This window comes from Dipodomys spectabilis, unplaced genomic scaffold, assembly GCF_019054845.1.
Source record: "Dipodomys spectabilis isolate Male_0828 unplaced genomic scaffold, ASM1905484v1 ptg000118l, whole genome shotgun sequence".
Lineage (NCBI taxonomy): Eukaryota > Metazoa > Chordata > Mammalia > Rodentia > Heteromyidae > Dipodomys > Dipodomys spectabilis.
In genome coordinates this window covers 3,433,243-3,451,267 of record NW_024870795.1, presented here as the reverse complement: position 1 = coordinate 3,451,267, position 18,025 = coordinate 3,433,243, and the positions used below count along the sequence as shown (strand labels likewise).

The window sequence follows — 18,025 nt, the reverse complement described above, 5'->3', positions numbered from 1 at the left end:
CCACAGCTCTACCTCAGTCTTTCAGTGGTAAAGATGAGAGTCTCATGGACTTTCCTTCCTAGCTGCCTTTGAATCATGATCCTTAGATCTCAGCCTTGTGAATAGTTAGGATTACAAGCACAGGAGCTCTCCCCAGTGCCTGGAAATTTCACCATTTTATCTGTATAATTCAGTACTCTGTTCAACCAATCTCTTGAAAGTTTTTCATCCTGTAAAACTGAACCTCTTTTAAAAGTAGCTCATTTCCTCTCCCCCCGCCCCCCCCCCTCTTCTCTAACAGCCACTATTTTACCTTCTGTCTCTGTGAATTGGGACTAGTACAATCTTTACAAGCTGAGTTACCCAAGGTTCAAGAATAATTCATTTTTAGAAGACAGAGTCTGGATTTGAACCCAAGCCCAGTCTTGCTCTGGGCCGCTTTGGAGTGTGACTTTCAAGAACATCTGTGACACATTTTATCTTCCCTTCAATAACAGTGGCCACCACCATGTGCCAAGGGCTGGCCTGTGCCAGGCTCTTTAATCCTCACAGTAGCCCTGCAGTCAGAGCCAGTGTCTGATTTCCCAGCTCAAGGTCTGGTACAGAATTAGACTCAATAATGCGGACTCTTTTGCTGTTTTTCATTCCGCTAGACAATACTAAGGTTTGTTATACATTTTAAATGCCAGTGTTTGTATTTTCTGAAAATGCTCTCTGGAATAAACCATCAGTCATGCATGAGGTCAGACTTCTGAGTCCTTCGCCCTTTGCCTGCAGAGACCATCTGTTCTGTTCACTGCAGGCCAGCCCCCAGGCTACCTTGTGTCTGATCTCTAGAGTTGCTGATCTGTAGTCGAAAGCAGAGACAAACAGGGACGTGAGATGTCCTTGCCCTGCTTCTTCCACTCTGCTGGTCTTCCAGCAGCCCCTTTCCCTCCACCATTATCAATCCTACCACAAGCTCTGACCTTTCACGCCTCTGTGCCTTTGCACATGCTGTTCTGGAAGACTGGAATGCTTTCCCTCCCACCTTCTGCATCTCCTAGAGGCCTCTGGTCTTTGCAAGCCAATTCAGATGTCACCTCTTTGCTCTCCTGGGTGTAGACTAGCCACCTCCTATGTGGCACTTAGAGAAAGTACAGATCATGTCTCCTGTGACCCCAATTCCTCATTGCTCCTCACAGGGCCAAGAGAAACTCAATGAGAAATGCAAGATGACAAAGCAGGATTGTAAAGGGGGAAATAATACGTTTCTGTTGTTATTATTATTTGCAAGTCCTGGGGCTTGAACTCAGAGCCTGAGCACTGTTCCAGAGCTTTTTTTTTTTTACCTCTACCACTTAAACCACAGCACCACTCCCAGCTTTTTAGGTGTATGTGGTACTGAGGAATCAAACCCAGGGCTTCATGCATACTAGGCAAGCACTCTACCACTAAGCCACATTCCCAGCCCTTGTTGTTTTTTCCTTCCTTCCTTCCTTCCCCTTCTTTCCTTCCTTCCTCCCTTCCCTTCCCTTCCCTTCCCTTCCTTTCTTTTTTTGTTGTTGTTGGTTGTGGGGCTTGAACTCTGGGCCTGAGCGCTGTCCCTCAGCTCTTCAGCTCAAGGCTAGCATTCTACCACTTGAACTACAGTGCCACTTCCGGTTTTCTGGTGGTTTATTGGAGATAAGAGTTTCATGGGGGCTGGGAAGGTGGCTCAGTGGTAGAGTGCTTGCCTTGCATGCTCGAGGCCCTGGGTTCAATTCCTCAGCACCACATAAGCAAAAAGAAAAAAGCCGGAAGTGGCGCTGCGGCTTAAGTGGTAGAGTGCTAGTCTTGAGCTGAAGAGCTGAGGGACAGCGCCCAGGCCCAGAGTTTAGGCCCCATGACCGGACCCAAAAAAAAAAAAAAAAGAGAGTTTCATGGATTTTCTTGCCGGGGCTGGCTTTGAACCATGATCCTTAGATCAGCCTCCTGAGTAGCTAGGATTACAAGCGTAAACCACTGGTGCCCAGCCTTTCTTTCTTTCCTTCCTTCCTTCCTTCTTTCCTTCCTTCCTCTCTCTCTCTCTCTTTCTCTCTTTCTCTCCTTCTTTCTTTCCTTTCTTTCTTTCTTTTCTTTCTTGTGACAGTCCTGGGGCTTGCACTCAGGGCCTGGGCCCTGTCCCTGAGCTTCTTTTGCTCAAGGCTAGCACTCTACCACTTGAATAACAGCTTTACTTCCTGCTTTTTTTGGGGGGGATATAGTTTATTGGAGGTAAGAGTCTCATGGACTTTCCTGCCCTAACTGTCTTTGAACAGTGATCCTCAGACTTCAGTCTCCTAAGTAGCGAGGATTATAAACATGAGCTATTGGTACCCAGCTTGGAAACAAATGTTTTAATGTTTAACAAATTAATGTTTCTGATACACACTCCAAAATGTACAACACAATTGTGTTGCTCACAAGATAATTATAAGATTAAAATATATAGGGGCTGGGAAGGTAGCTCAGTGGTAGAGTACATGCCTTGCAAGCATGAGGCCCTGGGTTCGATTCCTCAGCACCACATAAACAGAAAAAGCCGGAAGTGATGCTGTGGATCCAGTGGTAGAGCACTCGCCTTGAGCTGAAGAGCTGAGGGACAGCGCCCAGGCCCAGAGTTCAGGCCCCATGACTGGCAAAAAAAAAAAAAAGATTAAAATATATATACATATATATATATGTATATATATTTCCAGTCCTGGGGCTTGAACTCAGTGCCTGGGCACTATCCCTGAACTTCTTTTGCTCAAGGCTAGCACTCTACCACTTGAGCCACAGCACCACTTCTGGCTTTTTCTGTTTGTGTGGTGCTGAGGAATCGAACCCAGGGCTTCATGCACTCTAAGCCACTAAGCCACAGTCCCAGTCCCTTAAAATGTAATTTGTAGTGCTTCACAGGCTCAGAGTGATGTGGTTATAGGATATGCAAGGAAGCTCTTTGCTCAAATAGCAGTGGCTCTGACAGAATATAATACCTCACCTGAGGAAAAAACCAACTCTCATCTGGAGATGTCAAAAGCCTGACTTGTTCTCCTGGTCCCTTTCCCCAGTGTCAGGCTGTACTTCTGCGTTTGCACACACTGGGTGCTCATCGTTTGTTAAATGAATGAACAGGTTTTCTGAGACCTTATTGCAAACCTACATCCAGGAACATTTTGGCTCTGAACAATGGGTCAGGAAGCTATCTCCTTCTCAATGACCCCAATCCTGAGTCCAGCTAACAGCGGCAACAGGAAGCCCCTCAGCCACTGTCTTTCCTCCTCTTCTTCCCCACTCTCCCAGGGGCTGGAGAGCAATCAAACTTTCCAGCTGCTCAGCTTTTCTACCCCACCTTCAGAAGAGTCCCAGGTGAAGAGAGAAGAAAGCAATTACTCAGGAGGAGGCCAGCAGCCAAACCCAGCTCCAGAGTCTTTCAACCCCCAGGTAGTCCTAAGGAATGAAAGGAACCTAGAGAAAACAAAGAAGGGCTTAAAGCACTGGAGCAATAGGGAGTATAAAAAGCCTTCAGAAAGTTGACAAAGCAATTTGCCAGAGAAAGCTTGAAAAACAGAGCCTGCTGGGCACACTCTGGCCCATAACTCAAGCCTAGCCCCAGAATTGCAATCACTTATACCCAGTCTGTAACAATCCTCTCCACCTTGTTTCTAGGAGACCTGTTATTCACCCTGAGTGGTTTCCAGAGTATGAAGCCTCAGCTTGCTAGTCTCTGGCAGTCCCAAATACCTCTGCTCTACTCTGCTCAACACACCCTTCACTTGAACACACCAAACTGGCTGAACTTCCAGTTCTCCCAGCATTTCTAGCAGAAACAACAATGTTAAGGACAAGGTCACCCCCAGATCTTCACAGGGGTTGAGCCAGTCTGTTTTCCCAGATTCTCAGGGCCATTGAATATGCCCATGAGCCTTTCTGGAAATCTCCCAAGCAATCAAAGATGAGATTCATCTTAAGAACTATCTTTCTAGTACTCACTCTCTGTGGAGTGCTTTAAGTCATATAGTTTTTATAACATCCTTAGGTATAACAATCCTCATTTTACAGAAAAAAGAAATTGGCCTAGAGAGACTATCTGACGGAAAGTCACAGACTGGTTTCAAACTAGGTTTGCCTGATCTTTTTTTTTTTTTTTTTTTTGGTTCCACTTGTGGGCCTGAACTCCGGGCCTGGGTGCTGTCCCTCAGCTCTTCAGCTCAAGGCTAGCGCTCTACCACTGAGCCACAGCACCACTTCCGGCTTTTTTTTTCTGCTTATGTGGTGCTGAGGATCGAACCCAGGGCCTCATGCATGCAAGGCAAGCTCTCTACCACTGAGCCACCTTCCCAGCCCAGTTTGCCTGATCTTGATGAACTCATTCTATTAGGTATGTTGTTTCTGGGAGCCCCATAGGATTCTAACTAATATGGTGTCCGGATCAATGTTAGATGGGGCAAGATGGCACTTCTGTGACATCTAAAAAATTCCTAAGCCCACCTTGGATATGGGAGGGGGTAGGGTTGGAAGATGTTGTATTATGATTGGGTAGGGTCCTAGGAGTTCTTTCTAGCCACTTGAGTATTTTAACCATAAATAGCCAGGCACTGGGAACAGAACACTCACTAATAAAAGCATGGCCGGGAGTCATATTAGAAAAAAGAAAAAAAATCAAGTCATTCAGTGGGTGGATGTATCTGCAAAACAAAAGAAAAGCCCCTTTCCCAGCCCAGGCAGAGAGGTCTCCGGTACAGCTAGAGACAACAGGCTTCCGGGCATGTAGCCAAGGTTCTGGGGATATTTATAACTTGGAGAGGGTGGGAGTCCCTAATAAGCTGCTATATTCTTCCATCACTTCCCTCTCCAAGGCTACTGCAAGCTTGGAGCTCTCTTCCCCACGCACAATGCCTGCTCTGCCTTAGTGCTGGACTTCCATTATCCAATTCCCTCCCCAGCCTGGCTGGGGAAGGCGAAGGCTGCATGTCCTTCTATTTCTACTAAATTCAGTTTAGCAGCTGCTGCTGTGTCTTGACCAGCTGCGGGGACATCGGACATCTGTCTAGAAGCCTGTAATTCCTCTGAGCTGGCAGGAGAGTCTGAGGTCTCCGTAATCTGTAAGTCTTTGGGATCAGCCTACACTGTCTCCTGGGCTTTGCTTGCTAAGTCTACAGATTCGAAATCTATCTGCAAATCTGTGATCTCTGAAATGTGCCCGTGATCGCTACCATCTTTCTGAAAAGCAAGCGGTCTGCTTGCGGCTTTGGGATCTTGAAGACGGTGATCTTTTGCAGGCTAGGAGGTAAATCTGCTCGTCCTTTATTGGGGTTTTCGTCTAGACAGGGACTCCTCAAACCCCCGAGGACCTTCCCGGTTCAGGCCCCCAGGGACCCAGGGTCTCCTCGATGCCGGAGGCCCCCAGGAATTCAGGAGTGTCCGTCTCTGCTCCGTCCTTACACGTTCTTAACCCTCCTCCACTCCTGATTTCCTTCCATTTTCCCTTCTCTGCCCCCTCTCTGGCGTGGGGTGCGCTCTTTAGAACGACGGCCCTACAGGGTTAACAGCGACCGAGCCCGGGCATCCCAAGCCCGGGCCGCCGACCAAACGCGCGCGCCAGACTGACGGCGCAAAGCCTCCTGGGAGTTGTAGTCTGCGGAGCAAGTGCCGTAGGCGCTGCTGGGAGGTGTAGTGTGTGGGCGGAGCCCAAAGTTCCAGCGCGGCCTCCAAAATCTTCCTCCCTCTCGTTCCGCCCCCCCCCCCCGCCCCGCCCCAGGAGTGGGTGGCCACCGCTTTCCTCTCTGGCTTGGGCTGTCAAGTGATGGTGAATCCCAGCGGAGCTCCAAGCACAGGCCAGAACTTAAAAGTTCGACTTCGCGGATGATAAGACCTGACTCGAGATAGTTCTAGGGATGTGAGGAGATGCTGGGCAACTTCCTTGGCTTAATCAGGCTGTGGTGTCCAAGAAGTGGGAGAAATACTCTGCTCTGGCTAGAAGGATGTGCTGCTTCTGCACCCTTTTGTTCTTTTCCCTCCTCAGCTCTTGGCCTCTGACTGGCCTTTGTACGCCAGAGTAGAACTCCAAGTCCCGGCAGGCCACGGGGCAGGCGCAGGCGTAGTAGAGGTGCTCAGCCACGCTGTAGAAGGCGGGCCGAATATACGGCATCTGATTGGCAGGGTGTTTTGTAGTTTTCCTCGCTGATTGGTTAAAACATCTGCCGGAAAGGACTCAGGCCCTAGTTGGAAGAGCAGCAGCGTTCTGTGGGCTGGGCTGTGAGCCTCCTCCCAGAGATAGCATCGGTCTGACCCCGGGCCCGGGAGGGGACCTGGCCAGCGTGCTGTCCTAGTGGATTCTGGCACTGCCTCTACCCTGTTGTAGCGGAGACACAGAGGGCGGGTCACACTTGGGGGTTAGGGAGAAGAGTGACCCACCCCTGATTCAGGGCCTTCTTCGCTTGCCTGGCCGCCAGAACTCCAGCTCTGGGGAGTGGGCAGGGCCTGTTTTCCGAGCCTCACGCCCTGCTTCTCGCCTCCTTCAGCTTTGGTTGCTGCTGGCTGCTTTTCCTACTCTCACCCCGGAGGCCAAGCCTCGTGCCCGAGATGGCAGCCACCCTGCTCATGGCTGGATCCCAGGTAAGCCGAGGGGTTGCCTTTTCGGACCTCGACCCACATTTTCTGCAAACCTGTGTATAGAAAATTCGATTGCTTCGGTGTTAGGCAGAATACCAGAGCATATGAAATAAGCATGTATTGGACACCAGCAATATGCCTTTAAATACCAGGGAGATGAAAGATGGACAAGTCGGGCAGTACCCGCCTGCTCACAATCTGTAGGGAGAAAGTCATATCCGGCTAAGGGGCACAACGTGACAAGTGCTGTATTTGCCGTAGCAACGAAGTGCTGAGATGTGGGAAGCGAGAAGTGGGAGTGATTAATTCCATCTGGGGTAGCGGGGAAGGAGTGGAGTGGAGAGATCTCCCGAACAACAGTTGGCACTGGAGCTGGCTCATAAATAGTACAACTTCTCTAGTCTGAGAAAGATATTCCAAGAAGAGAAACCTTGTTATATAAAGGTATGAAACAATGTGCTAGATTATGCTCTAGTAAAGCATGGTGAGAAGATAAAATTCTCTCCTAGAGGAGCAGGGATCTGGCCACAGGCCCAGAGCAGTCTGCTGGTGACCCCCTCTCCCTCTTATTTCTCCTTTAGACTCTACAAATCACTTAATGCCTTTACTTCCTCACAATTTCTAACCATGTCTCTAATTTCAAGAAGAAAAACTGGTACTAGCTTCTTAAGATATGGAGTAGTGAAGAAGCATCGTGTGATTTCAGGCACCTGTGACATTTGAAGACATGGCCATGTACCTAACTCGGGAAGAATGGAGACCTCTGGACCCTACCCAAAGGGATCTTTACCGAGATGTTATGCAGGAGAATTATGGAAATGTTGTCTCATTAGGTAAATAAGGATTCTACCTTTTTATCTCCCCTCCCTCAATTTTGAAACTATCAAAATGACTCAACCCTTCCAACATAGCCTAGTTGTTTGTTTGTTTATTTGTTTGTTTTGGTCGGTCGTGGGGCTTGAACTCGAGGCCTGGGCACTTTCCCTTAGCTCTTCAGCTCAAGGCAAGTGCTCTGCCGCTTGACCCACAGCACCACTTCCAGTTTTCTAGTGGTTTATTGGAGATAAAAGTCTCAAGGACTTTTCTGCCTGGGCTGGCCTTGAACCGTGATCCTCAGATATCAGCCTCTTGAGTAGCTAGGATTACAGGCGTGAGCCACCAGTGCCCGGCTTAGTTGTTTGATTTTTAAAGCACTTGATTGGTTACTGGCTTGAGTTGGAGGCTTAAGCAAATCTGAATGTGGGACTGTCCAGTTCACATTCTCTCTAAAAAACATGCTCAAGGCATGGCTCAAATAGTGGAACACCAACCAAGTAAATAAGCCTAGTGTCCTAACACTGCCAAAAAAAGGGGGGGAGGATTCTTCTATACATTTTAGAAATGTTCAGATTTCTTTCGCACTGAGTCATTTGCTCTTCTACAGCCTGTTTGTACAGATCCTGACCAAACAGGTCTGACATAATGTTGCGTGCCAGAATATAAATGCCCCCTGTAAATGGTGCTTTTTCTCTAGGGCATGAGAAGGTGAGGGTTCTGACCTAGGTTCATGGGAGGAGTGGGAGAAAAAGAAGCCACTCTCTGTGTTTGGTTTGGCTTCAGAGTCCCAGCTTTGCCTCAGATTCCTGCGTAGGTTCTTGCTGAGAGATGTTTTGAGTTAATCATAGATCACAAGTGTATTAAACATTGTTCCATAAAGCTCCTGAAATAGTGAGATCACAAATTCTGTCAGAGAAGGCAGTTCATCGCCCACCCCCCTCCCATGGTCTGCAAACCTGTTCTCTCTTTATTGTCCTTTGGTCTGGATATAATTGGAATAAACAATGCATTTTTGTTGTTGTTTAGCAGTATTGGCATTTGAACCCAAGTCCTCACACTTGCTAAGAGCAGCACTTCACCATTTGAGCTACACTCCTAGTCTCATGGTTATGCTTGAGCCAGCCTGGACTGTTATCCATGTATTTACATTTCTTGTATATCTGAATAACATATATGCACTATTTTTTTTTTTTTTTGCCCATCTCAGGGCTTGAACTCAAGGCCTGGAAGTAGTCTCTGAGTATTTTGCTAGTGCTTTATCATCTGAGCCACAGCTTCACTTCTTACTCTTTGAATGTTTATTGGAGATAAGAGTCTCACGGGCTTTCCTTCCCTGGGCTTGCTTTAAACCATGATCCTCTCAGATCTCAGCCTCTTGAAGATTATAGGTGTGAGCTACCAGAGCCAGAGCCTAGCTTGTGCCCAGCTTTTACTGGTAAAGCTGGATACTATGATCTTTTTGCTCAGGCTGACCTAACGCCATTATCCTATTGATCTTTGCCTCCTGTGTAACACAAGGATTACAGTGGTGAGCCACTGTACCCAGTAACAACCTCTGGGCCTGGGCGTTATCCCTCAGCTCTTCAACTCAAGCCTAGCGCTCTATCACTTGAGCCACAGTGCCACTTCTGGTTTTCTGAGTAGTTTATTGGAGATGAGAGCCTCATGGACTTTCCTGCTTGGGCTGGCGTTGAACTGCGATCCTTAGATCTCAGCTTCTTGGGTAGCTAGGATTACAGGTGTGAGCCACCAAAGCCCAGACTTTTTTTTGTTGTTGTTGTTGGTCATGGAGCCTGAACTCGGCCCGGGAGCTGTCCCTCAGCTTTTCAGCTCAAGGCTAACGCTCTACCACTTGAGCCACAGCACAATTTCCAGCTTTTTGTGCTTATGTGGTGCTGAGGAATGGAACCCAGGGCCTCATGCATGCAAGGCAAGCGCTCTCCCACTGAGCCACCTTCCTTGTCCCCTCCCCTTTTTATTAAATCTTGGGGTTTGAGCTGAGGGCCTTGGCACTGTACCCGAGCTCTTTTGCTGAAGGCTAGCACTCTAACACTTTGAGCCACAGCTCTATCTCCAGTTTTCTGGTGGTTAATTGGAGGTAAGAGACTCATAGACTTTCTTACCTGGCCTGGCTTTGAACTATCATCCTCTGATCTCAGCCTCCTAAGTAATGTGTGAGCTACTTGCACCTGGCAACAACCTATTCTTTTTTTTTTTTTTTTTTTTTTGGTCGTGGGACTTGAATTCTAGGCTTGAGCGCTATCCATGTGATCTTCAGCTCAAGGCAAGCATTCTACCTCTTGAGCTACAGCACCACTTCTGGTTTCCTAGTGGTTTATTGGAGATAAGAGTCTCATGGAGGGCTGGGAAGTTGGCTCAGTGGTAGAGTGCTTGCCTTGCATGCATGAGGCCCTGGGTTCAATTCCTCAGCACCACATAAGCAGAAGAAAAAAAAAGCCGGAAGTGGTGCTGTGGCTCAAGTGGTAGAGTGCTAGCCTTGAGCTGAAGAGCTGAGGGACAGTGCCCAGACCTAAAGTTCAGGCCCCACGACCAGACCCCCCCCCCCCCCCAAAAAAAAGAGAGAGTCTCATGGACTTTCCTACCTGGGCTGGCTTTGGACTACGATCCTCAGATCTCAACCCTGAGTAGCTAGGATTACAGGCGTGAGCCACCAGCGCCCAGCTAACAACCTATTCTTGAGCTGGGCATTGAGCAGTATTTGTAACTTTGCCTCTTATTAGGACTTGACATAAGTTATCAGGTGTGTAGTATTGTTCATAGACCAATTCCTTTTATATTTTTATAGTATTAGGGCCTCAGAGTATGCTATCTTCCACCAGAATTTCACCCCAACTCTTTCAGCTTTCATTTATTTATTCATTCATTTATTCATTCATTTTTGTACTGACACTGGGGCTTGAACTCTGGATCTGGGCACTATCCTGAGTTTTTGTGCTCAAGGCTGGTGCTGGGCTACTTGAGTCACAGTTCTACTTCCAGCTTGTTGTGGTTAATAAGAAGAAATGAGGGGCTGGGAAGTTGGCTCAGTGGTAGAGCACTTGCCTTGCATACCTGAGGCCCTGGGTTCGATTCCTCAGCACCACATAAGCAAAAAGAAAAAAGCCGGAAGTGGCACTGTGGCTCAAGTGGTAGAGCGCTAGCCTTGAGCTGAAGAGCTGAGGGACAGTGCTCAGGCCCAGAGTTCAGACCCCACGACCGGACCCAAAAAAAAAAAAAAGAAGAAGAAATGAGTCTCATGGCCGGGCGCCAGTGGCTCACTCCTATAATCCTAGCTACTCAGATCTGAGGATCACGGTTCAAAGCCAGCCCAGGCAGAAAAGTCTGTGAGACTCTGATCTCCAATAAACAACTAGAAAAACGGAAGTGACGCTGTGGCTCAAGAGGTAGAACACTTGCCTTGAGCTGAAGAGCTGAGAGACAGCGCCCAGGCCCAGAGTTCAAGCCCCACGACCAACAACAACAACAAAAAGTCTCATGGACTTACTTGCCTGGGCTGCCTTTGAACTGCGGCTCTTTGTATTTCAGCCTCCTGAGTAGCTAGAATTACAGGTGTGAGCCTCCAGTACCAGACTCAATTTTCTCAATTTTGTAGAATATCCATTAAATTTTAGCTGTGCACTAATGGCTCATACCTGTAATCGTAGCTAATCAGGAGGCTAAGATGTGAGAATAACATTTCAAAGCTAGCCTAGGCAAGAAAGTCTGTGAGACTCTTTAACTACCAAAAAAGCCAGAAGTATAGCTGTAGCTCAAGTGATAGTGTCCAAACCTTGAGCAGAGACATCCAGTCCCTGAGTTCATGCCCTGGGACCAGAACAAAAAAATAAATAAATAAAAACAAAATTAAGGGCTGGGAAGGTGGCTCAGTGGTAGAGTGCTTGCCTTGCTTGCATGAAGCCCTGGGTTCGATTCCTCAGCACCACATAAGCAGAAAAAGCTGGAACTGGTGCTATAGCTCAAGTGGTAGAGGGCTAGCCTTGAGCTGAAGAGCTGAGGGAGAGCGCCCAGAGTTCAAGACACACAACTGACACACACACACATACAAAAATTAAAAATTGAGGGAAGGAGTAGTATTGTGAAGGATGGAGAATGATGAAGGGTGACAGTGATCAAAATTCATTATATAAGCAAGGCGCTGGTGACACACCAATAATCCTAACTACTCGGGAGGCTGAGATCTGAGGATCAAGGTTCAAAGCCAGTCCAAGCAGGAAAGTCTGTGAGGCTCTTTTTTTTTTTTTTTTGTCAGTCATGGGGCCTGAACTCTGGGCCTGGGCGATGTCCCTCAGCTCTTCAGCTCAAGGCTAGCGCTCTACCACTTGAGCCACAGCACCACTTCCAGCTTTTTTTCTTTTTGCTTATGTGGTGCTGAGGAATTGAACCCAGGGCCTCATGCATGCAAGGCAAGCGCTCTACCACTGAGCCACCTTCCCAGCCCCTCTAGTAAGTATTTTCAGCAATGACTTTTTTTTTTGTCAATGGAGACATGACATAGATAACTAAAAATTTCTTTTTTTCTTTTTTTTGGGGTCCGGTTGTGGGACCTGAACTCTGGGCCTGGGCGCTGTCCCTCAGCTCTTCAGCTCAAGGCTAGCGCTCTACCACTTGAGCCACAGCGCTACTTCCGGCTTTTTTCTCTTTGCTTATGTAGTGCTAAGGAATTGAACCCAGGGCCTCTGGCATGCAAGGCATGCACTCTACCACTGAGCCACCTTCCCAGCCCCTAAAAATTTATTTTTTTCTATAGTAACCTAGTATAGTCTGTGTGTGTATGTGTGTGTGTGTCAGTGTCAGTTCTAGGGCTTGAACTCAGGACCTAGGCACTGTCCCTGAGCTTTTTTTTTTTGCCAGTCCTGGGACTTAAACTCAGGCCTGGGTCCTGTCTCTGAGTTTCTTTTGCTCAAGGTTAACACTCTACTACTTGAGCCTTAGCTCCACATCTGGCTTTTTTGGTGGTTAATTGGAGATAAGAGTCTCACAGACTTTCCTGCTCAGGCTGGTTTAAACAGTGATCCTCAGATCTCAACCTCCTGAGTAGCTAGGATTATAGACATGAGTCACCAGTGGCCAGCTATTTTTTTTAATTGTAAGATTATCTTTAAGTTGTTGTGCAAAGGGGTGTTAACTTGATCAATGTCTTTCCCTCCATCATTCTCTCCCATCTATCCCAACCCACCCATCCTCTCAAATTACCTACATCCATTTTCACATAAGTATGTTGAATATTATGGCTATATTCTCCCACCCTTCTTTTTTTCCTCCTGTCCTTGGGTTTAAACTCAGGGCTTTGTACTTGATACTTGATAAGCTCATGCACCATCACTCAAGCTCCAGCCCTGCTATTGATGGTTAGTCTATTGAAATTTTCTGCCCAAGTTGGCCTCAAAAATCACAATTCTCCTGATCTCAGATATCCTGAGTAGTTAAGATTATAGTTGTAAGCCACCATTACCTGACTACCCTGGTACATTTTTAGTAAATATTACAATGGTATTATGAAGACTTAACAAGTTGTGGGGTTTTTTTTGTTATTGTTTGGTTTTTGATTTTTCAGTTGTGGGGCTTGAATTCAGGACCTGAGTACTGACAGTACTAAGTACTGTTCCTGAGCTCTTCTGCTCAAGGCTATTGCTCCACCACTTTGAGCCACAACTCTGCTCCAGTTTTTTGTTTTTTTTTTCTTGCTCAGAATGACTTTCAATTGCAATCCTCCAAGTCTCAGCCTCTTGAGTTGCTAAATGTGAGATACTGTACTGGTGGTTTTCTTCTTTTGAAACACCATGAATGTACATTGTTTTCTTAAAGAGCCACCAAATGAAATAATACAGAGCATGACCTTTTTAGCAGACATACCTGAGTTTGAATCTTGACTCAGTTATTTCCTTTGGACACATCATTTCACTTGCCTAGGTCTTGGGATCGTCATTCATGATAAAAGTCATATTGCCTGACTCCCAGGTTGACTATGGTCATGAATGAAATAATGTATGTGGTCCTGGGATCCATCCCCTTTCCTGCAAAGGAAACAAAACCAAAATCCTTTAGTATAATGCCACTCACCATTGAGAATTTGTGCATTCATTAGTTTATTTATTTCCCCATTCATTGCAGATTTTGAGATCAGGAGTGAAAATGAAGTGAACCCAAAGCAAGAGATTAGTGAAGAGGTAGAATTTGGAACCACATCTGATGAAAGACCTGTTGGGAGTAGGGAGGAAAATCCTGAAGGTGAAGAGGCCTTTGACAGTGGTGACAGACCAGAAAGACAATGGGGAGATCTGACCGCGGAAGAGTGGGTAAGCTATCCTCTCCAACAAGTCACCGATCTGCTTGTCCACAAAGAAGTGCATCCAGGCATCCAGTATCACATATGTTCTCACTGTGGAAAGGCCTTCAGTCAGATCTCAGACCTTAACCGACACCAGAAAACCCACACAGGAGACAGACCCTATAAGTGTTATGAGTGTGGGAAAGGCTTCAGCCGTAGCTCTCACCTCATTCAGCATCAGAGAACGCACACTGGGGAGAGGCCCTATGACTGCAACGAGTGTGGAAAAAGTTTCGGGAGGAGCTCTCACCTTATTCAGCATCAGACAATCCACACTGGCGAGAAACCTCACAAGTGTAACGAGTGTGGGAAAAGTTTCTGCCGGCTGTCTCACCTCATTCAGCACCAAAGGACCCACAGTGGGGAGAAACCCTATGAGTGTGAAGAGTGTGGGAAAAGCTTCAGTCGGAGCTCTCACCTCGCCCAGCATCAGAGGACCCACACCGGTGAGAAGCCGTACGAGTGTAATGAGTGTGGACGAGGGTTCAGCGAGAGATCTGATCTCATCAAACACTACCGGGTCCACACGGGTGAGAGGCCCTACAAGTGTGATGAGTGCGGGAAGAACTTCAGCCAGAACTCAGACCTTGTCCGGCATCGCAGGGCCCACACCGGGGAAAAGCCATACCACTGTAACGAATGTGGAGAGAACTTCAGTCGCATCTCCCACTTGGTTCAGCACCAGAGGACCCACACTGGAGAGAAGCCATATGAATGCAATGCCTGTGGGAAAAGCTTCAGCCGGAGCTCTCATCTGATCACACACCAGAAAATCCACACCGGGGAGAAACCTTACGAATGTAACGAGTGTTGGCGGAGCTTTGGTGAAAGGTCAGATCTAATTAAGCACCAGAGAACACACACGGGAGAGAAACCCTATGAGTGTGTGCAGTGTGGGAAAGGGTTTACCCAGAGCTCCAACCTCATCACACACCAGAGGGTTCACACTGGAGAGAAGCCTTATGAATGTACAGAGTGTGAGAAGAGTTTCAGCCGGAGCTCAGCACTTATTAAACATAAGAGAGTTCATACTGACTAAGTTCTGTCATTGTGACTTAAAAAAAAAAAAGATTCATTTGAAGATACGGTTCTATTTGATATCAGTCAACTCCCTTAAGGTGGAGTTTTATGTCAACCTACTGACTTTCTTGGTTGTGGGCCACAATTGAAACATCAAAGAAGACAAGCCTTTAAAATTCTGACCCACAGCTTGGGGAAAATAGTGGGTTTTATTCACTCAATATTAATGGATTATTTCTTCAAAAAGTAGTCTCCCACATAGCTGGAAATCTAAAACAGATGCTAGTGGATGCTTAAGCCTGGAGATGGAGTAAATCCTTAAAAGTTATTTATCCCATCTTTGGCTCCCTTCTCAACGTGCCCCCCCCCCAAAAAAAAAAAAAACCCTAAGAACCTCTGCAAGGGGAAACTTGAGACTGTAATAGGGTGGTCACAGCTGCTTTGGCAAAAGGCTAGCAGACTTGGCCAGAGGTGCCACATCTGTTCACACACTATAGTAGATGGGCATTCATGCCCTCCCTTCACAGCGCTTATTCCTTGATTTGATCATGCATTTCTATCTTCATACCTTCTTTAGAGCAGGATTCTGCACAAGGAAAGCAATGATCATAACTGTTCTCCATCTCTTTATTTCTCATTGATTTATGTAAAGTTTGTATCTTTGTGAGAGCTAACTGAAGATACAATGTCAAAGGAAAAATGAGATACAGGTTTTGAGGACCAAGGGCCTGTTGGTGGTAATGACTTTAGCAAGAGATGCTCACTATTGATATTGCTGTCAATCAGGTTTATGCATTTTCTTTGAGAATCACTGAAGGGAACATTGTAAGGGAAATATCTACAAGGAACGATAGGACCATATTCCATGGTGGAATGAAAGAAGAAAGTGAAATTGACTACTTTGGCGAAGGGAGCACTGGTCCCTTCCAAAGAAAAGTTGGTCATTTCTATGTCCCTTTCCCTCTCATGTTTTAAGGTCAGTTCTCCCTGTACTGTTATCTAGGGTTGGATGGGGCCATGTCCATTTTTATATTAGCTTGCATAAGGGCATGTGTATGTACAGTGAAATGTCTTTTTTTTAAACTGACTTTACAAGAATTAGCATGCTCTTGGGTGGTGTGGATCATGTGACAGAACTACAGACGTAACTCCAATGTGAGAAGTGTCCTTTTTATTTTTTTTATTCATTATGGAAAAAATATTTAAAACACTAGTGCTTGAGCGTGCACTCTCCTGTAAGGTTTGTCATTGTACAGAACTAAGCACTTGTATGTATTGTGCGTGAATGACAGGACAAATAGGTCGATTGCCCCCTTCTCAGATGGAAATTACTTTCTATGATGATGAGATACTCTTTGGTCTAGTTAGAAGGAATGAATCGACATAGGTAGAAATGTATTCTTATCCTCCCAGCTGCAGATAGACATGCTTAAAGTAAGAGCTGACCCCACTTTAGCCAGTAGTGTTGGTTCTTCCCTCAGCCCATTTAGGAATTAAATATCCTAAGCTGAGCACTGGTGGTTCATGCCTGTTATCCTAGCTATTCAGGAGGCTGAGATCTAAGGATCATAGTTACAAACCAGCCCAGGCAGGAAAGTCTGTGAGACTGTTTTCTCCAATCACCAAAAAGAAGGAGTGGAGCTATAACTCAAGTGGTTGAGTGCTAGCCTTGAGCAAGAAAGCTGAGCAAGAGGCCCTGAGTTCAAGTCCCAATACACACACACACACACACACACACACACACACACACACGCCACTATATATATGTGTGTGTGTATATATAATCTCCATCCCAAAGATCTATGCTTAGCCACGCCTGTGGGTATGGCAGGGAGTTGGTGCTCAGGTGCTGGGATTGGAGTAAGCAATATATTTTATTTTGAAAGTGCCCCAGTGTGTTTCTACTGTGCTTTGTTGTAAACGTTGTAAGTTTTAAAGAATGTTTGTGCCATAGCTCGTTGTGACCTGGTATTAAAGGAGCAAGAGATTCATTACAGTGAGTTGTGACCCATAGTTGGGTAAGACTGATGCTTGCAAATGTCGCAACCTCAGAAGTAACAAAAGGAAAAACCACTGGGGATGGGGGGTTTTAAGTGGCCACTCCTATTTAAATACAAACTCGGGCCAAAAAGCATGGTTTTCTTTTTGTTTTTGTTCTACACAAAATCTAAGGTATTCCTATTTTAATTGTTGGGTGACTTGTATGTTCTGGGTAACTAAACTCCAATGTCTTCTGTATCCTTGTTGCTGACAGATCTAATGGACTTCTGTGTTCTGTTGATTGTTTGAGTCATGGGAGTAGCCGTAGAGAACAGACTCCCTGTGACCTGTTTTTATCTGCTTTTCCTCTCTTGTTCTTCTTGTCCCATTTGGACCTTCCTAGGAAGGTCATGCTGGTGCTTCTGTTGCTGCTTTTGGCTTCTTAGAGGTCAAGGGCTCAAGAAAAGGCTGTGAATGCCTGGCCATGTCTCCATACCTGAACGCTCCAGCTGGAGAGTGAGAAAGGCAAGGGCCACCACTGCTCTGTGTCCCCTCTTTCTGCCACTTGCTGCCATTCGCTATGCAGAACTTTGCATAGAAGCCACGCATTAAAGCTTTTTGCATGCCCTCTGCCCTGGGACCTCCCCCTCCTGCTTCTGCACATACCTGACCACTGTGTGCCTGTCCCCTGTGGCTGAAGAGAGAATGAATGAACAGTGTTAGAGCAGTTTTTCCTTATATTGGTCACTGTTATCCTAGTGTCTTATCTACGTCTGTATTATCCTAACTATAGTCTATAATTAAAAATATAATTAAAAGCAACTGACATTTTTTAGTAATCCAGTACTGATACATATTAGGGCTTTTTATCCAATTCATTAAAATTGGGCACAGTTATGTTTATATTGATGTACAGATGTTGCAAAGGTACTTGGCAGTGTTCTTGTGAGAACTGGGTATGCTTTATCTTGAGCTGTCTGGTTCTGGGTATTGCCATATCTTTTTTTTTTTTTTTTGTCAGTAGTGGGGCTTGAACTCAGGGTTCTGACCCTGAGCTCTTTGCTCAAGGCTAGCACTCTACCCCATTGAGCCACAGCTTCATTTCTGGTTTCTGAGGGGATAATTCGAGATAGTCTCACAGGGACTTTTCTGCCCAGGCTGGCTTCAAACTATGATCCTCAGGCCTCTGCCTCTGATTAGCTAGGATTACAGGCATGAGCCACTGATGCCCAGCTACATGAGACTCTTATCTTCCAATTAACCACTAAAAAGCTAGAAGTGGAA

General features: G+C 46.3%; 1 protein-coding gene across 1 annotated transcript; it reads left to right on the top strand.

Annotated features, from left to right (window-relative positions):
- Positions 1-5,184: 5,184 nt before the first annotated feature.
- On the top strand, positions 5,185-15,094 carry Znf436 (zinc finger protein 436). The gene is made up of 4 exons (XM_042688663.1): positions 5,185-5,251; positions 6,486-6,579; positions 7,283-7,409; positions 13,525-15,094. Exons 2-4 carry the CDS (start codon positions 6,547-6,549, stop codon positions 14,778-14,780), a joined length of 1,416 nt encoding a protein of 471 aa, XP_042544597.1. The 5' UTR covers positions 5,185-5,251; positions 6,486-6,546; the 3' UTR covers positions 14,781-15,094.
- The last annotated feature ends 2,931 nt before the right edge of the window (positions 15,095-18,025 follow it).